The sequence below is a fragment of the Canis aureus genome, chromosome 12, assembly GCF_053574225.1.
Source record: "Canis aureus isolate CA01 chromosome 12, VMU_Caureus_v.1.0, whole genome shotgun sequence".
Lineage (NCBI taxonomy): Eukaryota > Metazoa > Chordata > Mammalia > Carnivora > Canidae > Canis > Canis aureus.
Genome location: NC_135622.1, coordinates 15,603,575 through 15,630,046, shown reverse-complemented (window position 1 = coordinate 15,630,046; position 26,472 = coordinate 15,603,575). Strand labels below are relative to the sequence as shown.

The 26,472-nt window shown below is 40.7% G+C and overlaps 1 protein-coding gene across 3 annotated transcripts in view; it reads right to left on the bottom strand.

The window, feature by feature from the left end:
• Positions 1 to 5,658: 5,658 nt before the first annotated feature.
• The window catches only part of DGUOK (deoxyguanosine kinase), a 32,274-nt gene continuing 11,460 nt past the window's right edge, over positions 5,659 to 26,472 (bottom strand). Inside the window, exons 2-7 of one of the 3 annotated variants that reach the window (XM_077842928.1) lie at positions 24,924 to 25,036; positions 15,076 to 15,263; positions 11,829 to 11,976; positions 7,441 to 7,556; positions 6,542 to 6,641; positions 5,659 to 5,890 (exon numbers count right to left, since the gene is read on the bottom strand). In XM_077842928.1, the coding sequence (XP_077699054.1) occupies positions 5,864 to 5,890; positions 6,542 to 6,641; positions 7,441 to 7,556; positions 11,829 to 11,976; positions 15,076 to 15,263; positions 24,924 to 25,036 (692 nt within the window). In that variant the 3' untranslated portion in view covers positions 5,659 to 5,863. The remainder of the gene's footprint in view (positions 5,891 to 6,541; positions 6,642 to 7,440; positions 7,557 to 11,828; positions 11,977 to 15,075; positions 15,264 to 24,923; positions 25,037 to 26,472) is intronic. The other 2 variants (XM_077842930.1, XM_077842929.1) reach the window with 2 other exon arrangements.

The following is a 26,472-nucleotide window of genomic DNA, read 5'->3' as shown; positions in this document are numbered from 1 at the left end:
ACACAAAAATGGCTCTGAATAGATAACCAAAGTCAGTGAGAACATAAAAATTAGTTCAGACTAAGAAAACCAAAGCTGCCCGGCCATTCATCAGGCCGGGAGGACAGACCCTCGGTAAGGCCAGCAACAAAGTTACTGTGAAACAATATTCCTCCCAAGGGCACACTGCAGCCAAAGTGTCATAACCACCCCCATCTTTGTGTGACTGCTTTCTGACCCACTGAGAAACCTTCTTCTCTAACATGATGGACCATCAGAAACTTCGCTGTTTGAAATTTTATCAGTAAAAATGAAATACCCTTCTGTTGCCAGGAGGATCTAAGTTACTTTGACATATGAAGGGGTCTCGACTTGCAATTCAGGTTCAGAGCTTCAGATAAGGGGGTTCTGAACCCAACAGTCCACATTTATCTTAACTTTGTATTTTTGTAGGAAATGAACCTGGGTCTGCTGTGCAGTTCAGACCAGGTGTTGACTCCTGTACATACAGACCTGCTTTGCTTTGAGCCTATCAAAGTACTGCTTCGTTTACATTTCGACCTAAACTCTATTCTTCCCCCAAATCCTAGAATTCTCTCTTTTCCTGTTTGGTAAGACACCCATAGGTCCTCTAGTGTGGTCTCCTTTATCACAGTGAATTAGTAAATCTGATTTTGTCAAACTACAGGTTTGCTCCTGATCTTAGGCTGATCAGGTCAAGGCACGGGTAATACCCTGGACATCTTTGTACTCATCCCTCTGCTCTTACAAATGACTCCCATTTTCCACATATGCAAGTTCTTGAGAAGTCCTTACCCCATGATAAAAGTAGGAGCCATGTTATTATTTGAGATCTCTGCAAGGGCGAGTAACAGCCCTCCAAAGACATCCACATCCTAATCCCATAATGCCTTGTAAATATGTTATCTTAATAGCAAAAGGGATTTTGCCGATGTAATTAAGGGTAAAGATCTTGAGATGGGGAAAGTATCCTGCCCCAGTATAATCACATGGGTCTTTAAAAGCAGAGAACCTTCCCTGGCTGTGGTCAGAGAGAAATGTGGCCACAGGAAGAAGGGTCAGAGACTTTGCTGGTCCTGAAGATGGAAGAAGGGCCCACAAGCCAGGGAATGTGGGCAGCCTCTAGAAGACAGAAAAGGCAAGGAAACGTTCTCCCCCAGAACCTCCAAAAAGGAATGCAGCCCTGCTCACAATCTCTTGATTCTAGCTCAGTGAAACCCATGTCAGAGTTCTGACCTAGAACTAGAAGATAAATTTGTGCTACTCTAAGCCATATTGTGGCAACTTGATATGGCAGCAAAAAACAAACAAACAAACAAACAAACAAACAAACACACACAGGATCACTCAGAACAGTGGGTAACGACAGAAATGAGCCAAGGTAGACACCAAATAATCGAACAGCCAGAAGGGACTAACCAAGGAGAAAGTGGTCCAGATGTAAAGTGCGCACTCCTTAAAGCGAAGGCTGAAGGCTGAGCAGACTTTCAGTTGGAAGTGCATCACTGTATTTTTGTAGGAAAATGAACCTGGGAGGAACAACCAGAATTTGGCGAGAAAGGGTATATACAGGAAGAGAGCTAGAGGATGAGGATGTCCCTGCTTCACTGTCCCTGAGAGTCTAGTGTTCGCATTTAATGAACAGTCTTTTTCACCTCAAACTATCACCTTTTCCCTTCATGTTGAAAGCCTGAGAGTTTGAGAACTTTCACAATCTCGATTCACATTATAAACTCATCAAGGTAATATTCTGGTTCCAGAAAAGCAGGTTCTACCACAACATAAATGAGAAAGAAATCTGGCTATTTTTGTGTTAATCCGAGTTCTGTGATATTGGAGCACAACCTAAACGGGGAGTGGGACAGCCACCGGACTGGTCTCACCGTGTAGAGCTGGTCTCCATGTTTAAACACTCCTCCCAGACCCAACCTCCTTGGGTGCTTCTGGCCCAGAACTACTGCTCCGCGTTAAACCACTTTCTCTCTAGACCATTTCAGCTACCAATCTGGACAATGGCAAAGTATTTCACCCATGTAAGACTCCTGATGGCGCTAAGTTTACCCAGGGAAAGAAACACTGGATTTCTAGGCTTTCAGGCTAAGTGAAGAGTATGAGAGATAGCAATGTATTCCTAAATGATAAACCCACTAGCCTCATCTGGTTTTGACAACCTGGGCCTAATGCCTCATTCTTACACCAAGGCCATGGCACATGACTTTTTTCTCTGCTTGAATACCCTGCCCCATTCACTCTTCAGAATTCAAAAACAGCTGTTACTTTCCTAGGGGGGCTGTCCCAAGTTATGTTGCCTCCTACTGCCCCAGGTCTCCATACAATACCTGTACTTCTCCTTTTGGACCGCTCAACACACCTGCAATTATTTGTTCGGTGGTCTTCACCTTCACCATTATTTGATGAATTCTGCAAGGTAAGGACAAGGTCTGCCTTCTGTTGTGCTCACTGTTATCTCCTCGGTCTCTAGCAGACAGCACATATAACTGTTTGATGACTAATTAAATGAGTAAAGGGGCACCTGGGTGGGCCAGTTGGTGAAGCATCTGCCTTCAGCTCAGGTCATGATCTCAAGGTCCTGGGATGGAGCCCTGCATCAGGCTCTCTGCTCAGTGGGGAGTCTGCTTCTCCCTCTCCCTCTGCCCCTCCACCCTTGCTCCTGCTCTCTCATTCTCTGTCAACTAAATAAATAAAATATTTTAAAATAAATAAACAAATAAACAAACAAGAAATAAGGGAAGGAAGGAGGGAGGGAAAGAGGAAGGAGGGTGGGGGCCTAGTGCTCTTATTCTGGGTGTATAGGTGATTTCTACATTAGTGGTTCCTGTAAATGGAAATTAAATATTTGGGCCCCTAAAAGCCAAAGAACCAAAACCATTGAGTTTCGAAAATGTACTTAAATCCTATGTCCATCCCAGGTCTTGTCCAAAGCCTGAAGTAGAAAACAGACATAAGAACAAGTGGATCAGATTTTCGACAAGAGTAAAAGGACAATTCAGTAGAAGGGAATAATCTTTATAACTAATGGTGGGACAACTGGATATGCACATGCAAAAGAATGAAACTGAACCCTTCTTTATACCACACACCAAAATTAACTCAAAATCAATCACAGACCTAATCATAAGAGCCAAAACTATACTTTTAGAAAAAAAACATAGCAGCAAATGTTTGACTTGGGTTGTTCAAAACTTTCTTAGACATGACACCAAAAGCACAAGACTAAACTAAGCTTAGTCAATATTAAAAACTTTCGTGCTTCTTGGGATGCCTGGGTGGCTCAGCGGTTCACTGTCTGCCTTCGGCTCAGGGCGTGATCCTGGAGTCTCGGGATCAAGTCCTGCATCGGGTTCCCTGTGAGGAGCCTGCTTCTTCCTCTGCCCGTGTCTCTGCCTCTCTCTTTCTCTCTCTCTCATGAATAAATAAATCTTTCAAAACTTTTGTGCTTCAAAGCACACTATCAAAATATACCCCACAGAATGGGAGAAAATATTTATAAATTATGTCTCTGATAAAAAGTTGTACTCAGAATATCTAAAGTCTCTTCCAACCCAACAATAAAAAGCCAAAGAATCGGGGATCCTTGGGTGGCTCAGCAGTTTGGCGCCTGCCTTTGGCTCAGGGCATGATCCTGGAGTCCCGGGATCGAGTCCCTCATCGGGCGCCCGGCAAGGAGCCTGCTTCTCCCTCTGCCTGTGTCTCTGCCTCTCTCTCTCTCTGTGTCTCTCATGAATAAATAAATAAAACATTAAAAAAAAAAAAAAGCCAAAGAACCTAACTGAAAAAGGACAAAGGATTTGAAGAGGTATTTTTCCAAAGAAGGAATACAAATGACCAGTAAGAACATGGAAAGATGATCAACATCATTAGCCATCAGGGAATATAAATCAAAACCATGACAGCCTACTAGGATGGCTATAATCAAAATGACAGCAAGTGTTGGCAAGGACCTGGGGAGATTGGAGCACTCATACATTGCTTGAGAGAACGTAAAACAGTGCAGCCACTTCGGAAAAGTTTAGTAATTCCTCCAAGAGTTAAACATTTGACCCAGTAATGCCACTCCTTGGTATATACCCAAGAAAAATTAAAATCTAAAAACTTGTATATGAATTTTCATAGCATTATTCATAATAGCCAAAAAGTAGAATCCACGTGTCTATCAATAGATGAATGGATGAACAAAATGTGGTATATTCATACAATGAAATATTTAGTCATAAAAAAGAATATATTGATGCATGAAACACCATGGCTGAACCTTGAAACCCTTGAAGGTGAAAGAAACCATTCACAAGAGGCCACATCTTATATGATTCCATGTATATGAAATGTCCAGAATAGGCAAATCTAGAGACAGAAGGTAGATTGGTGGCTGCCTAGAGCTGGACTGGGGTGGGAGAAGGGAGATGACAGGGGATGGGAAATGACTGCTAGTTGGTTGGCAATTTTTCTTGGGGTGATGAAGACATTCTGGAATTGACTGTGGTGATGGTTGCACAACCCTATGGACTATACTAACCACCACTGAATTGTACACTTTAATTAGGTGAATTGTATGATATGTGAATTATATCTCAATAAAGCTGTTAAAAATTTAAGCAGGGTAAAGAAATGCTGTGCTTCTATTTCATAACAAGCATGCATTTGTCAGAAGCCAATCTCACACTCATATTCATAAAGCATAAAGGAAAACACAGGTTTGTCTTCTGGGACACTGATGCCTGAGCTTTGTTTTCCTGTGTGCTTGCACAACTGTCAAGGGCTCAGTGCAGGAATTCTGCTCCTGGGGAATCATGGACTTGCAGGTTTCTTGCAATGGAACACTTCAATTCTATACAGCCATGCATTTTTTTTTTTTTTCTCTTAACAATGAATTGTCCTTGGAGCTTGAAGTGCAGCACAAAAAATTCTCTTTCCAGCGCAGTCACTCCATTGAGATCACCTGACACCCTCTGGGGACGATATTTAGGGCAGGCCAGAGTGCTATGATGAACAAACTCTAAATGTGAGATACTGGACTATGGGGCTCCTGATTTGTTTTCTCCCTCCCTTTCATTCTTCAGTCTAGCACAAAGGTCTAAGTGCCCCATGCCTCCTAGCAAGAGTGTTGGATGGGAAGAGAGGAAGGAACATCCTAGAGTTCAGGTTCCATTCCCTAGCTCTAGGAGCTCACACTGAGTGTCCACCCTCTCCCGAGCCACTGTACTTCTCTCATTCATGCGCAGGGCAGGGCTTGCTTGGGAATCCTGCAAACAATCCCTGCCTGGGCAAGTCAGAGGGAACAACGGAGCACACCAGAAGTCTCCCTTGTATGATACATGGAAGTCTGGGTGGGGAAGACTTCAAGAAGAAAAGCTATGGCTGTCCTCAAGTCGTCCTCATCAGGAGGAGAATTCAGAGCAGACACCAAGAGATAAACCAACAACTGAATTAGCAAAAGAAGCAAAACTTCGGGATCCCTGGGTGGCGCAGCGGTTTGGCGCCTGCCTTTGGCCCAGGGCGCGATCCTGGAGACCCGGTGATCGAATCCCACGTCGGGCTCCCGGTGCATGGAGCCTGCTTCTCCCTCTGCCTGTGTCTCTGCCTCTCTCTTTCTCTCTGTGACTATCATAAATAAATAAAAATTAAAAAAAAAAAAATTTAAAAAGAAGCAAAACTTCCACTTTATTGTATAAGTCCTTGAGATATAAAAGACAATAATTGCAAAGTCGAAGACTAATACCAACCATAGACATGAGAGTCAGAGGACTCTAGGGGTAAAAGGAGATAGCAAGGTGCATGACTCAGGATTTTTCCAGCTTTAGAAAGTTAGACAGCCCAGATCATGGCCAGAACATCCTAGTACCAGTTACAGATTCTTTACAAAGATGTTTACCTGTGGTAAAGAGAAAAACCAAAAGTTAACTTTCACATTTTCAGCGGACTCTACAATAGTCCACCCACACTGCGTATGCAGTCATGTCCACGAGGTTTTGTGAGTTAGGGAAAAGAGGCAAGGGATCCCTGGGTGGCGCAGCGGTTTGGCGCCTGCCTTTGGCCCAGGGCGCGATCCTGGAGACCCGGGATCGAATCCCGCGTCGGGCTCCCGGTGCATGGAGCCTGCTTCTCCCTCTGCCTGTGTCTCTGCCTCTCTCTCTCTCTGTGACTATCATAAATAAATAAAAATTAAGAAAAAAAAGAAAAAAAAAAAAAAAAAGAAAAGAGGCAAGGGGAGGAAATGACCTGCGCAGGGTAGATGGTATCAAGTGGCAGAGCTGGGAAGAGAATCCAAAAATTACATTTCCCCAGTTCAAAAACACCTTTGAGGAGGAAGTTAGCTGGGAAGTCAATTATTTAACAATTATTAGCCCCAAATGCTTCAGAAAAGAGGGATTCTATTTGTAACTTGTACAAGGTCCCGCAGGCTTTGGAGTATGAAATGCAATTTAAAGCACAAAGCACAAGACCCATTATATTGAAGTCTGAAGCAAAGATAAAAGTGTGATAAAGGAAAATCACTAAAAGCAGGAGTTAAGGTGCTCCCCACCTTTTTCATGAGTTCTTCTTGTTTGGTTACTTCTTCAGAAAAATCATCATTGACATCCAATACCAGCACTGGAATGTTCAGCAGAGCCTCAAAGTGGAGCCTGTAAGAAGTATGAACATTCAGGGGACAGAAAAAGGAAAGCTGAACCAACCTTCACACACTCACCACATCTTAATAATCCCAAGAACAGATCTAAAGTCACATGGCTTCTCAATGAAACTGCATGTAAATAACAGTTTAAAAAGAAGAATTTAATAAAGTTGGCTGCAAAGAGGAAGATTGAAATTTCTTTAGTCTTGAGATGGATACTGAAGGTCAGAGCCCCAAATATTTAAGCCCCAAATATACCAAGCCTGAAAGGAGGAAAGGCCAAAACTAGGACTGACAACTTAGTAAAATGGACAATTTCTCTAAAATTTTTCAGCCCTTCACCCCGAGTCAACTATATCACCATCATCAATTACAATGTTCAATCTAGGGAAACGTTAAAAAACAAAAAAAGCTGGAGAAACAATCTAATAAAAAGTCTCTTAGAATATACAGATTAGGGATCCCTGGGTGGTGCAGCAGTTTGGCGCCTGCCTTTGGCCCAGGGCGCGATCCTGGAGACCTGGGATCGATCCCACATTGGGCTCCCAGTGCATGGAGCCTGCTTCTGCCTCTGCCTATGTCTCTGCCTCTCTCTCTCTCTCTCTCTCTCTCTGTTTGACTATCATAAATAAATAAAAATTAAAAAAAAAAGAATATACAGATTATATCTAATACTAAGTTTCTCGGTTGAATTTCTAACCACTTGGGTACATTCTGAACCTTCCTATGGGGCTGCCTATTGGACTCATGTCTGAGCAACTGGCTGTAGGGAGGCAGGTGTCTGTGGTACTATCTTCTTCTCCACTTACTCAGTTGTCTTGTGAACAAGCCAGGCTTCGTGTTGATCGTGAAGCTGCTCGAGATACGTCAGCTCAACTCCTTTCTCCTCTTCCCTGGCCCTCTGGTGTAGTCTCTTCAAACAAACCTAAAAGACAATCCCTGGGCTACAATGGGCTCATGTGTTACGCTGGCTGTGATGATGTAATTCTCAGGGTCTCTCAGACCCTCTCATGATGTCGAACCTGGGAATGATAAGCCACGACTTTGCTTCTACTATCCTGTTTTCTTATTCAGTCACAGGTTAATGGCAAACTTCATCCACCCTGGGAAGCTATAATTACTCAACCTTTTCCTCCTCCAAATCCCATCCAGGAAGTCACTAAATCCCCTTTAATCTCTCTCACCTCTGCCTTAGTCAGGTCCTCATCACCTTTCACCTAGACCATGGCAAGAGCCTTCTGGCCCTCCTTCTGCTTTCTGAGGGTGGTGAAGAGAATGGGAAGAGCACAGGCCTTAAAGCCAGAAAATCCATGATTCAATTCCTGTCTTCACCATGCATGCAGTAGAGGTGCCATCTTTACGGGCTTCCCTTTCATCCACTCCACTCACCCCACGGGGAGCTGTGAGGACTCACCAAGTTAAGGTGTGTCAAATTCCTGGCCATAGCTGCTCTCTCCTCCCAGTGAACCTCCTCCACCCACTCTTCCATAGTGATGCAAGAGAAAGGCAGTACTCTCCTTGCTGCAAACACCTCACAGGTTCCTTACTGCCTGTAGCCATAAAGCCCCAGGTTCAAGGAAGTATGAGGAGCATCCAATTTACAAAATAGTTAAGTAATCTGAAACATGTCTTTCATATCCTGTCACTCACTGACTCTGGAGCAGAATGCAAACTCTGCACAGGTCAAAGATAAAACAAAGAACTAAAAAAAAAAAAAAAAAAAAAAAGAGCTTTAAGACTAACTCTCCTTTGCTCCCCCTTTCCAGAGAGTGCACCATTCCATTCTGCCTTCATCTGGTAGTAAAATCTGAAGCACACTGGCTCAGAGAATGTCGTCTTCTCCTTTACCTGTCACATAAGGCCATCCCGGATTCTGGCCACCCCTTCTAGCCCTCTACCCTCAAATTCCTTAGTACCTCTCTGGAGTCAGTGGTAGCCAGATTGGACCCAAGGGACAGGCCAAGCTCTTTACCACCTTGAGACTTTTGCTCCAAATGTTTGTTTTGTCTGATTACTTCTCTTCCTCTCTTCACCTGGCAAACATTTCATCATTCAATGTCATCTGTCCTGGGAAGAAAAGGTGGATTAACCACTGACCTAGGACTATCCACTTTCAAACACTAAAAAACTTTATTCCCAAATGTAAACTTCCCAAATGAAGTGTGTAATATTCCTGAAGATGCAGAGTCCTTGCTGTGTACCCCACTTTTCCTCTAAAGAGACGAAGTCATGTAAAAAATTTCATTTATGAGCTTATGTCCAACTTTTCAGATTAACGGAGACAGATCTAATAGGTTAATACTTTTAGCACTTACTCCTCAATAATCTTTTCCCCTAATCAATTATCATCCCAAACTTAGATGAAGTCTTTGTCCTTGGAATTTTATAACTTAGTTAGATAATAAGTAAAGTGATACACAAAACATGTGCTAAACTGTGAGGTCTGGACCTTCAGGGTAGCAGTTCAGATAAGGGAGGGAGCCCTGGGCCCCAGCAGTCAGAGACGTATTCCCTGGAGGAGGCAGGGGCTCCCCCTTTATCTCTGGTACCAGCTCTGGAGCATGCAGTAGGTCCTGGGGAAACACAGGCCACTGGTGGCATTTCCATTGTATTAGGCAACAGAGGGTGTGCAGAGGGGGCACAGTGGCTGAGAGCCATAGTCTGTCTTTTTCAGGGCTGAGCGCTAGGCTGGCAGAGCCAGTGGTCAGTATTCACAGTTTGCAGTTCTGACCTCATCCTCCAGCTATATTTACCTTTTTTCCCCTGCTTTCATCTTTTCTTTTTCTACCTTCCTTTATTATGAACCTCCTTTTTCTTTTCCACTCTCTTTCTGCCCTACACCCTACCCTTACTTCTGATGCCTTCAAAACATTTCCCATTGTTTGCCTCTATTCCCCATTACACAGCTCTATAGCCCCGAATTCCAGCGGTCCAGTTCTCTCCCACTCACAACTGATGATAACTTTTGGTATGTTTTCAGAAATAATTCATGCATATACACCTTATTACCACCACCTTTCAAAAAAACACCATAATTGTAAAAAGCATCCCACACACTGTGCCAGCTTCTCTTCACTTAACAATGCCTTGGAAACTGTGATATTAGTATAGTGTTTTCCCATTTTTGTGGCTTCAAGTCTTCCAATGAATTGACAGAGCATAATACATTCAACCAGTCTCTACTCATGAGCACTTGGGTTGTTTCCAATGATCTGCTATTACAAACAAGGTGGCTTGCACAGGGGCCACTATGCCCATGTGGGAGCACAGTTATGGAGTAAATTCCAAGGAGTATGATTAATAGGCAAACTCCTATTTTGAGCATTTGGTAAAATTCTTGTTTCACTGGTATGGTTACAACAAATTCTTTTTTAAAAAGTTCTGTGCAAGCAGTGCTTTAGTCCTGTGTCTCCTGACATCAGTCGTCCAGGGGAGCTCGCCTGAATGTAAGAAAGTGTGGTTGTGAACAGCAAGGGGAGCCCCTCCTGGTGACCTGCTCCCTTCAACAACTGCCCTAGGAAGAGTGGCTGCTTGGACAGCAATTGGACTATGACTCTGCTAGGGCATCTGGCCACCGTGCTTCCCAAAACTAAACCCAAGTGCCCTCTAAGCCAGGCATTTCCAACACACTGTCCCCATGCTGCCAACAGTCCCTGGCAAGGCCTGGCTGGCTGCACCAAATTCCTGATTCCATAGGGTGGGGTGGGGACACTGAGGCCCAGATATTTCTCTTTTGACTGATTTTTTTGTTGGCTTGCTTGTTATTTAGAACTTAGGGAAGAACAGGTAGAAAGGAGCAAAATGCCCCAACTAGGTCCATCTCACAAGCTCTAAACTCAGTATTTCCCACAGTTCTGTAGTAGAGTATGGGGCAATTGCATGGCTTTTCACACAGAGATGTGTTCACTTCTGTTCTGCTCTTCCCTTGGATATAGTCACCTCTGAATCTCACAGGAGGGATCAGGGGTGATTCTGGGGAAGGATTCCTGGGTCTCTGGCTCTAAAACCATCAAAAAACCACCAAAATCTCCATCCAGTCTTAAAGCTTTGCTTTTTCTACGACTAAATTGCAAGAATCCTTCAAACCCCCTCATTCTACCCCAGATGAAAGATCTCAGTCAGTCTCTCCATAAAGATCTATTGGTCACAGCATCATTGTCATCATGATTACCACCACTGTTGTCATCATCACTGTCCCCTTCTCACGGTCATTCCAAGTGCACAAAGGAATGAAGAAGACTTTCTTGCTGGCCTTCTTCTGCAAGCCCATGGAATGGGCTCTCCCCACTATTTTCTGACCCTGCTCAGTTTGCTCTCAGGCCTGCTCCATCCACAAGGCTCAGTCTCATCTCCAAAAAGTATGGCCTCTAGTCAGAAGGGAGCATACCTCCTAAAATTATGCAGTATACCTGACAAGTGACCACACACGACACATATCTGAAAGCCGAGAGCGACACATCTCTCAAAAAATACTTCCAGCCTTGACTCAGAATCCCACTCCAGAAGAGCCCTTAGAGACCACTAGTCTGAACCACTGGGTCTGACAGACAAGAACCCTTCCAGGGGAAAAGTTTCTAAGGGCTGTCCACGGTCTGAAGTCCGAGACTTCGGTGTTCCTTCCATGACATCACCCTAATGCATGAGAGGCTGGCTCCAGCATCCAAATCAGAAAGACACAGAATGTAACTTCTGTAGCCCATTCTGACTTACCAGTGGCACCCTTAAGGTTCAAAAGGCAGCTATAAATTATGATAGTATCAGGGTGAGGTGAGGAAACTCTCCACATCCTCCTGGCATCCTATTTAGGAAACCATCAAGACCACCAGACTCCAATGACCCAGTTTGAGGGAAGGGAGAGCTGAGCAGTTGGCTATAGGTGACCTATACAGAGGAGCCAATCTGCAAACTCTGGCTGGCAAAGGCAATGCCCAATTTTCTCTACGTTGGTGTTACATGGAGAAGAACCCTTTCTATAAGTCATCAGCTTTAGCCCTCTGCTGCAGAAAGCTTGTAGGAAATGGGGTGCTCGATGCCAGAACAGGAGACTGTTGACCTACACTGCTCTCCATGCTCCAGATAATACCCACAATCTAACTTCTCAAAAAAATTTCTTCAGAATATCGGGTATTGGAGAATGTCACCTCTTAGATTTCATATAGCCCTGAAGATTAAGGCCTGACGTTCCGTTCCGCATTACCTGGGGAGTAGCTTGGAGGTAGATGAACCCATGTAATCTGAGCTGGCTGGCAAACTTCTGCAGGAGAAAAGAATGCCAGTCTTGATAGATATGCCATTCGATGTCACTGATGGAACCATTTTCAAAAAGATTCTTCGCAAAGATATACCTGGTTGGAAATATAGGTGGCATTGGGAGAGGGGAGAAGAATGGGAAATGGAGTGAAAGGCAAAGGGAGAGATGCAGAAAAATCAATACTCAACTTGTTCCATGTCTATTCAAGCCACCTAACCTTTCTAGCTCATCAATCTTTAAGAAATTTGAATTCTTAACCTGTATTGCCTTCCTTGTTTGACAATAAGATGGGAAATAGCATGTTGACTTTGGAAGCCAAAAATCCCAGCTCTCCGACTGCATTAATCCCCTGAAGAAAAGGCACTAGAAAAGATTATCATTGGTCACCAGTGATTCTCCCTGCTGCAGACCAGCCAGAAAATACGGCATACGGTTCATGAAAACTCACACTTTAGAGATTTATTATTGCAGCTAGTCCCCAAACAAAAAAACAATTCAGGGCTTGTGAGGGCTTCCAAGTCTACAGGGTGCTGAGCCATCCTCGGGTGTGGTTAGTAAGTGGAGAAGGAAATGTACTGAAGCGGTGTCACCTATTGAGTAGGAGATGCATTTCTCATTAACTACAGTATTATCAAGAAAGCAGATATGAGCCCTTACTCACTTGCTTCCTTTGCTGCTGAGCTTCTAATCCAGGTACAAGAAAGCTAAATCTAAAAATCAAACTAGCTTGCCCCTTGCTTACTTCCACAACTAAAGGACCATCTGGTAAATAGGAAATTGGAGCTAACAAGAAACCACTGCTTCAGAAGGGTCAATTCTACTTTCAAACCTCAGGCATCTTGATACAAAACACAATTTACGTCCTAAACAATGAACTCCAGTTTCTAAGGTAACACTTAGCAACTGGCCACTTCTGGGAAAATGAAATTCAGAATCCTTGTGTAGGAATGGCCCAAGAAATATATACCACAAGGCTGTAAGTCTTGTGATTAAGAGAATGGGCTGCACCATCACATTCCTGAGTGTGAGCTTGGCCCCAAAATTCAGACAGTGTTGCCATGGCCAAGTCATCAAATTCCTTCAGCTTCATTTCTTCCTTTGTACAAAGACATAAGGGTAGAACCTGACTCATAGGATTGTTTTGAGTATTGATGTAGTACTTACAAGGTGCTTGGAAGACTGGTACAAAGTATGCAAGACATCTTTGTTGTTACTATACCTGCTTCTTTGCTAGGCTGTGAGGAATTAATCTGGGAGCTCCCAAAGTAAACTTTCTCAGTCTGGAATGGTTTAGCTATAGTCTAGCTGAAGGCAACAAAGAGATGACTTTTGTAATTCAATTCTGAAAAATACTTTCAGCTTCTTCACAGGAAACTTAGAAGTTAAAATCTTATTAAAAGAGAAATGAGGGCAGCCCGGGTGGCTCAGTGGTTTAGCGCCACCATCAGCCCAGGGCCTGATCCTGGAGACAGGATCCTGGACTCCGGATGGAGTCCCACGTTGGGCTCCCTGCATGGAGCCTGCTTCTCCCTCTGCCTGTGTCTCTGCCTCTCTCTCTCTTTCATGAATAAATAAATTAAATCTTAAAAAAAAAAGAGAGAGAAATGAATTATCTGTTAATAAGCCCTCCCTTTCTTAAAGAGGAACACCTCTCAATTTTCCACAGCCAGTGGTGATGGGGAGGGAGAGAGTTGGGGTGCAAAGGACTAAGGAGAGGGAAGTACTATAGTCATCATGCAGGTGACACAGAGAATGAGTGTAAGGATCTAGGCATCAGGGTCCTTGTTCTAGAACCACATACTATTGTTTCTTTTAACTCAAACAGAAAAGATTTAGATGTCTTCCTCCCAGTCATCCACTCTCCCAAACAACAAATGTATTCCTCCTTTGGGTCACATATCACACATATGAGGACATGCGGGGTCCCAGAGAGTTGCCTGAAGGCAGGTTCTGGGTCTGCCTTGCTTGCTGCTACAGCCCCACATTCTAGCCTGGTATCTGAACATGCAGGGATTTAATAAATCTGTGCTAAGCAAAGAAGTGAATGAATGAATTTTTTAAAGGGAAAGAATCTAAGTCATCTTCACAATTAGAATATATAATGAATTATTCTATCTCAAAAATGCCCCCTTCTAAAGAAAGCATTTATTTATTTATTTATTTATTTATTTATTTATAAATATTTATTTATTTATTTATTCAGAGAGAGCGAAAGAGAGGCAGAGACACAGGCAGAGAGAAAAGGAGGCTCCATGCAGGGAGCCCAACGTGGGACTCGATCCGGGTCTCCAAGATCACACCCCGGGCTACAGGCGGTGCTAAACCACTGCGCCACGGGGGCTGCCCTAAAGAAAACATTTAGAATGTGTAGTTGCCAATAGCAAAATCAGTTCTCATCTCTTCCTTTACAAGAAAACGTTAAGATCTTATAGCTTCTAAACAAAGTCTTTCTTTTTCTGAGGGGTCTCTCACATGCCTACTTCACTAAAGGGCTGGAAATCAAAAAATCCATGGTGAATATGTTTCCAAGCAACCAGGATTGTTATATGTAATTCATCTTCCTAGTCCAGGAGGCATGGCTTGGGAAAGTGGAGAGAAAAATATGTAGTAATATACCCAACAACTGTAAAAGAACCAAAACCTATAGCCCAATTACTGTAATTCACATATTTAGCTTTTATAAAGAGTGAGCTCTCTCGGGGTAGAGGAGGAAGATGTAGCCCATAGGATTTGTTCTATATATTTTGCATGATTTTGAGATTAAAAAATTACACAGGGGCAGCCCAGGTAGCTCAGTAGTTTAGCGCCGCCTTCAGCCCAGGGTGTGATCCTGGAGTCCTGGGATTCAATCCCACATCAGGCTCCCTGCATGGAGCCTGCTTCTCCCTCTGCCTGTGTCTCTGCCTCTCTCTCTCTCTGTCTCTCATGAATAAATAAATAAAATCTTAAAAAAAATTACACAACACTTATTTTTTCCCTCTAGGAGGTTTTATGGGAACATTAAGAAGGAGAACTAGTTTGTTTAATTTGGAAATAAATGCGTAACCAACTTTTAGCATCTTTAGATGTAAATGGACAATGAAAATGCAGCATTTTTCAAAGTACAATTATCAATACCCACAGCAGAGCAAGAAGGGAAAACATGCAGTGCTGAGCATGGAGCCTGTAACCAGTGAAGGGCTCAGGGTCTTACCTGTCACTGTACACGGACCTCTCAAAGATCTGTACCGCCTTCTTGGCCTGTAACAGTTTCTCAGGGAAGGGCTCCAGCTGTACTTTCAGGCGGCTCATAAAAGAAAATGTCTGGAATGTGTAGGACCATCGTGCTGGTTCCTGGTACATCATATCTAGCAAGTTTCCAAGACTTTGGGCAGTGAAGGCCTAGAGGGAAATTGCAAAAAAGGAGAATTTCCTAGAAGGTGTATTTATCTCATAGTGTTTCCTCTCCATCTCCATGGTTTAATAATCAATGAGGGAAGCAATTACAAACATTTCCTTCTACTAAAAAGACATAATCCTATCCCCTAGTTTCATCAAAGCTATATAATCAAGAAAGAGATTTTCCTACCTGATGAACTGAGGATTTGAGAGGGAGAGGACATGCCACCTTCAACAAACCAGAGAAGAGCAGAGGAAGAAACACACAGAGAATCAGGACATTCACTGTTTGTGGAGTCGGTCTGACAAGGAGTTAACCAACAACCATCTAAGACTACTTGGAATTAAATCTTTCCATTGTAACACTATGTCCCCTCTCTTTTGAGCTTCCATCTGTGGCTGTTTCTTTATAAAACTTCAACCCAGACAAGAAAGCAATGGGTTTTTTTTTTTTTTTTTTGAAAATCCAACTAAACCAAATAGATCTCTCTCTCTCTCTTACAGAAGGGATTGAAACAAATAAAACCTTCCTCCACCATTCTGGAGACTTTATGAAATGTACCTTGAAGACCCAGCATGTGCAGGTGGGATGATTGAAATATCAAGAGCCTTGAATTCTTTCCTGGGCTCTGCCACTGACTCAGGACAAAAGTGAATTTTGTACAAAGCACTTTGGATCTGAATTCATGCAGTCACATCAATTGAAGGCCTACATGGATGAGGTGTAACAAAGGGTCAACACTGTCAGGGGTACAGAAAACAAAACTAAGATTTATTTTCAGTGTTCACATGCTATTATGTCATTTAACCTTCAAAACAGCTTCATGAAGAGGGCACTACTGTTATGCACATTTTCTTAAGGGGCAAATTCACTCAGAAAGGTCAAGTAACTTACTTATCCAAGGTTTCAAGTTAAGTGCAGAACAGAGACTCAAACCTGGCTTCCCCTAACTTCATTCTAATGTTTCTCCATATAAAGATAAGCTGGGAAGTAAATGATACATGGAATTTCCACTGACAGAAATGGGGAAAAGTGCATTTGGGGTGGAGAAAAAGAGGAAAGGGAAAAGGTTAAGACAATCACAAGTGGTCCAATTTGGCTAATACAACCACAGATTCCAAAGAAAGATCCCAGCTCTTTGAAAGGCTTCATGGGAGCAATGTAGATAGAGCAGAATGGATCACATGTTTTTCTTCCTTCCAATCCTCCAACCCTCAAACACGCAGCAGTCTCACAAATGGCCCCTGGTTAAGAGCTGGAAGTAGAAGCAGGAGGACGAATGTGAATCCACTGAGTGTCTAATGGTGTCACTAGAAACTGTAGGGAGCCCTTGGGGTGCAGCATAGTTATGAGACTGCATGAAAGCCCACTGAATGGAGTGTATACAGATGTACTAGGTTGACCGGGTGGGAGCTATTCCATCAGCAGCCTTTGGGCTACCAAAGAGAGACTGTTCTGTAACAAAAAACTGTACAGGGCAAACAATTTCTGAAAGAACCCATCTCAGCTACAGAACAAATGCAAACATCCTTTTAAACATATAAACAAAGAGAGGGACCATAACCGGATATAGTAATATTCAGCAATTCAAAGGGAGAAAACTAATGTGTATGCTCAGGACAAGCAGCCCCTTAGGAGACAGAGCTGTTGCCAGAAACAAAAGAAAACAGAAAAATCTCAATGAGATTCAAGAGATTGCCACACTGATAAGAACAGGCTGTCATAAAAACAATAATATAAAAAGAACATTCTTAGAGGAGAAAAATGCAATTGCCAAAACAAAGCACCCTATGAAGATAGTAGCTAGCAGACTATATACTGCAGTAAACCTAATTAGTGAATATTATACAGAATATAAGCTTGAGACATTTTCCTTAAACTAAGAGAAAAAAATACCCAGAAAATTATGACAGAAATGAAGACACATAGGTTAGAAGGAGGAGGAGATCTGACACTGTGATATTGTTCTCGGGTATTTTTTGCCTTTCCTTTCTTTCCTCTGGAAAGATATATCAGGATGTAATGTCACTTGTGTTCCAAACCACAGTAATGAATTTTGTTTGAATTGTTTGAATTTTTCAAACAACTTTCCAAACAAGAGTTAAAATGATCCACAACTCTATAGTACTTATAGCTCAGACAAAGCTACCTAAAGAAATGAATATAGAGAAGGGAAATGCCACCCCCAACAAAGAGATAGGCAAAAGAAGACCATTATTCATAAAGTATGTGTCTCTCTTACCAAATTTCATCATCACTGAGAATCATTAATAGAACCATGTAGTATCTAGGTATTTAAGAACAAAGTTTAAAAACATGGTACAAAATAAATAAATAAATAAAACCATGGTACAACTAGAGGTTATAGTAAGAAGGAACTGATCTCATACAATAGCTAAAGCCAAAGAAAAAAAATTAAAGAAAATCTGAGACGTGAGACTTTCCACCAGAGAAATTCAGAGTACCAGAAAAGATTTCATATATATTTACTTATACAGCTTTCATAAACACACACACACACACACATGCACACACATGCACAAGAACCTACAATAGGACCTATCCTGCCAAAATGCTGACAATTCATAAAAATAAAACAAAAACCTAATGGTGGAGTAAATCACATGAATTACTTATTTAAAAAAAAAAAAAGGATTGAAACCATATAATACTTCTCTACAACAGAAACTACCTTTTATATTCCAGAGCAAAAGGAAGACATTTTTAGACAAGCAATCACTGAGAAATTATACCACCCACATACCATTTCTGAAAAAATTCTCTATATTTCAACCAACTGAAAAATTAAGAAATGGGAAGATGTGGTAGTAAGAAAACACTGGTCAGTGATCAACCAGTAGAAAAGAGCTAAGCGTAATAACTAAAGAACTATTATTTACATGGCTATGAAATTGAATGTCGCATTTCTATTGTTAAAAAAGAAATTTCACAATGTAAAAACATTCTGGATCTACAAAATTTCAGATAATTTCAATATACCTGACAAGGTAATAAAAAAGTAGAGTTCTGTTTCGGCTTCTTTTTCACAGAGACTCCAATAACACTGAAAGATAGGTTTAAACGTGTACATTTTTAATTTACGTGTTTCTGTTGTTAGGATAAAAATAGTAAGTTTCTCATATGAATAAAGAGGAGAAAAAGGAAAGAAAATAAATATAACAAAAAGGGGAAAAAGGAGATAAAAGCACAAAGTAAGGTGACAGAAAGAAATTAAACATAAAAAAAGACAAATTCCAGAAAAAGCAAACCCTAACACTGGATAGAAACTAAAAATCCTGTAAAAAAAAAAATACCTATAACAAGATGACATGCATTGGTACAGGACAGGAAATCCACAAAATAGATGCAAATAAAAAGAAAGCAGATGTGGCAAAATTGTATTTAAAAAAAAAAAAATTAAATGCTCCAAGAGGGTTTTCTATACAATAAACCAATAAAGACTACACAAAGGAATCATGAATCTTTTTTTAATCATGAATCTTTTTACATGCAATAGAAATATAAGAGCAGAGCTAATTTGAAAATACAAGGAGAAATGGATAAAAGTATAAAACTTTAACACATTTTTCTCAGAATTTAAAAAGTAGACCCCAAAAATGAGAGCTTATTTTAAATTGTTACCATTAAATCATTATTATTTTTCACATACCTGGAATTGAGGTACATCTTACAAGGTTTACGTTAAACTTAACAGACATTTTTTTTTTTTAAGATTTTATTCATTTATTCATGAGAGACACAGAGAGAGGGAGGAGGAGACACAGGCAGAGGAAGAAGCAGGCTCCATGCAGGAAGCCCAATGCGGGACTCAATCCCAGGACTCCAGGATCACACCCTGAGCTAAAAGCAGATGCTCAACTGCTGAGCCACCCAGGTGTCCCCTTAACAGACGTTTTAATAATTCCTTAGAAATATTATTAAATTGATTATGTATCTTACAATCAATGCATCTTAGAATTTATAATATATGTCACATCAAACTCCATACTTTAGAGATAATACATCCTTCTTAAAAGTCCATGGTATTTACCAAATTGATCATACCTAAAAATCAATAATACATAAGCCATGAAGAAGACCTCAGCAATTCCCCCAATTAGAAACTGTATAAGCCCTGTTTCTGACCATAACAAAATAAAATTACAGTAAAAAAAGAATGCACACACAATATCTACTCAGAAAATGTAAAATACCTTAAAAATATTTCTAGGGCAAAGAATAAATCAAAACTACAATTATAAACTCTTTAGAAATTTTTTTCTTTTTTTGTTTTTTTGTTTTTTAAGATTTCATTTATTCATTTGTGTGAGAGAGAGAGAGAGAGAGCACAAGCAGTGGGGGCAGTAGGCAGAGAAAGAAGCAGACTCCCCGCTGATGAAGGAGCCCAATGCAGAACTCTACCCAGGACCCCGGGACCATGACCGGAGCCGAAGGCAGACACTCAATTGACTGAGTCACCCAGGTGTACCTCTTCGGAAATTTCAGTTAAAATTCTTGTATAAACCTTGTATGTCAAACTCTAGAAGACAAGGCCAAAGCTTATCTCATGAAGAAAATTTTCAGTCACAAATGCTTTTATTATTAAAGCAGGAAAAAGGGAAAAATACACAAACTAATCATTCAACTTAAAGAGCTTTAAATATACAAAGAAGTTCTTAGAAAAAATGAGTAAATTCAAAGGCCAAAATCAGTGAGTTATAAGGCAAGTCCTAAGAGAATTAATGAAATCCATGAACTGGGTCTTTAAAAAGAATAATTATCAAATCTCTCTCTCCCAAAATATTTTTTTATTTTTTTATTTATTTTTTTATTTATTTTTTTATTTATTTTTTATTTTTATTTATTTATGATAGGCACACAGTGAGAGAGAGAGGCAGAGACACAGGCAGAGGGAGAAGCACGTGCCATGCAGGGAGCCTGACATGGGACTCGATCCCTCGTCTCTAGGATCACACCCTGGGCCGAAGAGGCGCTAAACCATTGAGCCACCTGGGCTGCCCATCTCTCCCCAAATATTAACACAAATGAGCAATATCAGACAAAAAAACACAGTAATTCTAGATTAAAGTATAAAAAAAGTACTAATTTTACACTATTAAATTTGAAATCTCAATAAAAGATTTAAGATTCTGCTTTTTATTTTAAGATCGTATTTATTTGAGAGAGAGAGCACACAAGCAGGAAGAGGGAGAAGGAAAAGCAGGCTCCCGTTGAACAGAGAGCCCCGACATGAGGCTCCATCCCAGGAGCCTGGGATCACGACTCAAGTGGAAGGCAGATGCTTAGCCAAGTGAGCCACCCAGGCGCCCCAGGGCAATTTTCTAAGAAAACAAAATTATCAAATTCAATTCAAGAAGGAAAAAAAAAAAAAAAGGCAAAACCAAAAACCCACAAACCCTGAATGGCTGAGGAAAACAGCTGTCCAGTAACTATTCCCCCCAAACAGCACTGAATCCACATTATTTAAAAAATGCTTTCTAGTATACCTTCAAAGAATAGGTAATTCCTACACTAAAACAGTGTAAAACTTCTCAATTCATTTTTATAATCCTGATGTAACACTTGTCATAAAACAGTAATACCAATTAAATATACAAATATACATGCAAAACTTCAAATAATCTATTAGCAAATTAATGGAACAGTGTACCATGATCAAAAGGGTTCATTCTAGAATATACAGATGGCATCATTATCAGATCTACTGACTAATATTAAGAGATTAAAAAAACACACACACTCAATTTATCTAAGAAGGCTTCTGATGAAAATTCAACATCTGATCCTGAGGAAAACAGTTCCTATCCTAGTAATTAGAAGGGTACTTCGTCCACATGATCTATTGAAACAACAATCACAGAACTTAACACTAATACATTAGAGGTAGTTTCATTAAAGACAGAACAAGATAAGCCTGACTACCATCAATGCTATTATAGTTAATACTGCTCTGGAACTTCTACCCAATAAAAGAAAACAAGAAAACAGAGGTGAAGTATGGATATCTGAAAACTTACAAATGGGAAGTATTTAGAGAAAACCATTATTTTCTAAATCCTCAAGTAAATAAAGCAAAAAAAAAAAAAATTATAAGACAAACAACAATTAACTGCTTTCCTTTAAAACAATAATAATCAGTTTGAAAAAGATGATAGGAAAACAGATCCCAGTCACAATAATAAGAAAATAAATAACCACTCAGGAATAAACTAAACAAGACTACTTCTATGAAAAGTAAATAATGACTTGGGAAAATAAGCCTCCTATAACTTTCAAAGTCACATAAAGAGCAAAATAAAACCATAATAGTAAGAGGAAGAAATATAGGCATATGTTTTTATAATTTTGGACTGTGAGAGGTCTTTTTAAACTTTTTTTATCAAGGGCAGTAATTACAAAGAAAAAGATTTGACTATATAAAAAAATTAGAAGTATTATACTGCAGAATGCATCTTACATAGAGATATAGATATATAGTGATAAAAGAAAAATGACAAACTGGGGAAAGGATCAGCAATATGTGACAAAGAGTTAAGATACTTAACATATAATGAGTTCTCATGAAGCCATTACAAAAATTTGAAGATCTCAGTGGAAGGGGGGGAAAAAAGTAAGAGGTTTGAATAGGCAAGTCACTAAACAATACTAATAAATGGCTGATAAACATAAAAAGACATTGAATTCACTGTAATCAGAGAAATGTATAACAAAATAACACACTGTTTTCTTGCCCCTCATATTAGAAGGGATGAAAAACAATACTACTGTCTTGCCAGAAGTATGGGAAAGCTTACAGAAGTACAGCTTTTCTGAAGGAAAATTTTGTAAACTATAACAGGTGTCAACAAGGTGTGTAATTTTTGGACATTACAATTCCAATTGTAGATTATCCTAAGAGAATACAAAGTGCACAATATTTAGCTATTAACAAGAAAAGAGATATTCATCATTGTAACAGGAAGAAATTCATATAGTACATATATTAAGTATATCAATTACATTAATTAAATTAAAAAGATCATAGTATGCAGTATACTGCATTTAATGACACTGCAATCATTAAAATTACTATGAAAGGAGGACCTTATATATCAAAGACCATGCAGGTAACAATTACAATTTTTGTTTTGTTTTTTATTTTTATTATTTTTTAAAGATTTTATTTATTTATTCATGAGAGACACAGAGAGAGAGGCAGAGACACAAACAGAGGGAGAAGCAGGCTCCATGCAGTGAGCCTGACGTGGGACTCCATCCGGGGTCTCCAGGATCACACCCTGGGCCAAAGGCAGGCGCTAAACTGCTGAGCCACCCGGCCCATGAGCCACTCGAGCTGCCCCAATTTTTGTTTTAAAAAAGTAAATGTAGGGATCCCTGGGTGGCGCAGCGGTTTGGCGCCTGCCTTTGGCCCAGGGCGCGATCCTGGAGACCCGGGATCGAATCCCACGTCGGGCTCCCAGTGCATGGAGCCTGCTTCTCCCTCTGCCTATGTCTCTGCCTCTCTCTCTCTCTCTCTCTGTGTGACTATCATAAATAAATTAATTAATTAAAAAAATAAAAAAGTAAATGTATATATGTTTTATACATTCATATAAGTGTATGTAAATATATACATTTTTATCCTAATTAGAAAGAAATCTAAGAGAACTAAAACATTAACAATTTACCTCTGGATAATGGGACTATATAAGTATTAGGTATCTACTGCTGCATAACAAATTGTGTCAAAGTTTGGTGCCTTAAACAAAAAATGTTCATTATCCTAGTTCCTTTGGGTGAGGAATCAGGACGCAGTTTAGCTGGCTGGTTCTGCCTCACGGATTCTCATGAAGTTTCAGTCAGGATGTTTGCTGAGGCCAGTCATCTCAAGACTTGACTAGGGCCGAAGGATCCACTTCCAAGACTCACTCACACTGCTGTTAGCAGGTAAACTCAATCCTCTTGCATCACGGGCCTCTTCACAGACAGGATGCTTCATGACATGGCAGCTGGCTAACCCCAGAGCCAAAAGTGATCAAGACAGAACAAGGCAAATGAGACAATTTCTAAGGCCTACTCTAGCAAGTTCCACTGTTATTCCTGCTACATTCTATTCATCAGAAGCAAGTCGCTAAGTCCAGCCCACACTCAAAGAGTAGGGTTTACCTCTTAAAGGAAAGCTCATCACTGAGTGTTATACTATATGTTGGCAAATCGAACTCCAATAAAAAAATATACAAAAAATAAATAAAGTCAGAGACTGGGGGAAAAAATTAAATAAAAGCTCATCAAACAATTTGTGGAAATATTTTTAGATTTCCACAAAAGGTAACCTGTGGCATACTCAGAGAAAGGTATGTAATTTAATTTCTAAATGGAAAATAAGGGATGCCTGGGTAGCTCAGTGGTTTAGCATCTGCCTTAGGCTCAGGCCATGATCCTGGGGTTCTGGGATCAAGTCCCACATCAGGCTCCCCATAGGGAGCCTGCTTCTCCCTCTGACTATATCTCTGTCTCTGTCTCTCTCATGAATAAATAAATAAACATCTTTATAAAAATGGGAAGCGAATTTCACAAACACATACATACACACAGAGACACAAATCTAAAAAACATATGTCCACAATAAGTATGACGTACCTGCCAAAATAGGTAACACAATTCTGAGTTGGAATAACAGAAAAATGCCACCTAGAACAAGTTCTATAATATTCTTTTTTTCATTCTTAGTAAATTCTAAGTGGAAAAACTAACAAACTGGATCTTAATGCCTAGACAAAGTTACTTCAGAATGAGGGACAATCTGGAAGAAAATGGTGTTTGGCTTGAAAGAAGGCTCAAAGAGGAGAAAGAGCAAACAAATCATTTCCTTCAACTATACGAATGGTTGTCATGTAGAAAAGTTAAAAACTTAAGGGGCAGAACTTGAACCAATGAGTCAGAGTCACAGGGACGCCAAGTGGTTCATACAAGAACTTTCTAACAATTAAGAGTTTTGTTGAAAACCAGAAAAAGCCACTGAGTGAAATGTTCCTGGTGGCTATAGGAGGAGTGTGTGGATTGCGGCAATGTAGTGTCATTCCCTCAGCTACCTCTAAGATTCACATCCAAACTCCTACTCACATGAATATGGCTGGTGCCTTCACAAAGCAGCAGACCTAACACTAGGTTCTATGTCATGAGGCCTAAGTGAAATGTACAGTGCTCAGCATAGTGTGTGGCAAAGTGTGTGCTTTATAAATGTGGGTTCTTATTTCTGCATTGACTCAGAGTGTGACAAGATGTTTGTGAAGTCCCTTCCAATTTCTAACACTTCATAAATAAGTAAAAATCACTATAATTAGCTATTAATCCTGAAGGTCAGCTTCAGTAATATACTCAAAAGTAGGAATGACAAAGCCAGGATGGCTGGACATGCTTTGGGAAACCACAAAGAACAGAGGCAGTCACTTATGTAGACATGTAAAAACCACAAAAATCAAAACTAAACATATTCAAACAAGACATATCCTCTCTGGCATATGAGGTCTGCTTTCTGGAATGAAAGTATTTTAGAAAAGAGACTCAAACTGGGCTGTTTCACCTACTGAGAGCAAATTAGATTATTACAATTAGTTTATTCACCTGTGCCTGCCAACTACCCACCACAACTGAAAACTTACTTTTTGGGTGCCAGGAGCCTGGACTTTCTGCCATGTTGCTACGGGTTCTGTAGCTATGTGCCACTCTGGGTAAGTTTTCGTGAGTAACTTCACAAAGGTGGACTTTCCCACAGCTGCAATGCAAAGAGCATGTATTGGGACACTTCCCAAATCCGGGCAGAAGAAGGCTGCTACTAAACTCTGGTACTGAGGCCCAACTTAAGGCAACAAGTACCAGTTTTCCCAATTTCAAAGCTCAGCACCATACCACTGTCCAACTGATGATGGGTGAGGCCGTGCTAACACAAGCAAGAGGGTGGAAAATGCCCTTAAGATCTGACTTGCAGGTTAACACCTTAACCTCCCAGAGGCAGAGTAATTTAATAACAGTTGAAAATGTAATAGGATTACCAAAAGCAGAGGAAATCAGCTACTTAAGTCGTCAGGCTTGAATCATATTTATTTTGTGACAGAATAAAAAAAAAAAAGATTTTCAAGGAAGAAAATGAAGATTATGACCCTCATTCATTCAACAAACCTAACCAGTATTTCCTGGAGTCCTTACTATGGGCTCATAGGGCTGTCTATGTCTCTGTCTCTCTCTGTGTGTCTGAATAAATAAACAAAATCTCAAAAAATAAGATAAAAAAATAAAAATGAGATGGAATCTTATCACTTCCCTGCTTAAACTATTGCCATGGACTTCCGATTGCCCTTAGAATAAATTCAAACTTCTTACCAGGCTAGGAGGCCCTGGCTGATCTGGCCTCGCCTGCCTACCTGCCTTTACATACCTCTGGAGCTACTCTTCTCCCTCACTTGACCAGGCCTCTTCTAGGCTCAGGCTTCTCTTCTGTCCTGTCATACACTAAGTTCTTTCTCTTTCCCTGCCTTTGTTTATATGGCTCCCTCTGCCTGGACTGCCCCTCCCCTACCCCGAGCCTGGCTAACTCCTCACCTTTCAGATCGTACCTCAGACAGCATTTTCTTCAGAGGAACCTTCCCTGGTCTCCTGAGCTCTATTATAGAGTCATCCTGCATTTTTCTCTCCTAGCATGTAACAATTTGGTATTAGTTACCTCGGTGTTTGTTTAGTATCTCCCATACAACCTCTTGAGGGCAAGGTCCATCCTATGTTTTGTTTATCACTGCACCCCCTGCGCTACCCAGATGTCCTCCATCTCATTTTTTAAATTAATTAATTAATTCATTAATTTTTTATTTTTATTTTTTAAAGATTTTATTTATTTACTCATGAGAGACACAGAGAGAGAGAGAGGCAGAGACATAGGCAGAGGGAGAAGCAGGCTCCCCACGGAGAGCCCAATGTGGGGCTTGATCCCGCTCCAGGATCACACCCTGGGCCAAAGGCAGGCACTTAACCACTGGGCCACCCAGGAGTCCCATCCCATGTCATTTTTAAAAGATTACTCTCCCAGCTGTGTAAGAACAGACTGACACAGAAGTAGGCAAACCAATTAGAATAGCAGCCTGAACCATGGGATGGCAGGAGGTAGAAAACAGTGGTTGAGATGAAATCACCCTACAACAAAGAACCTCTTCCCATTTA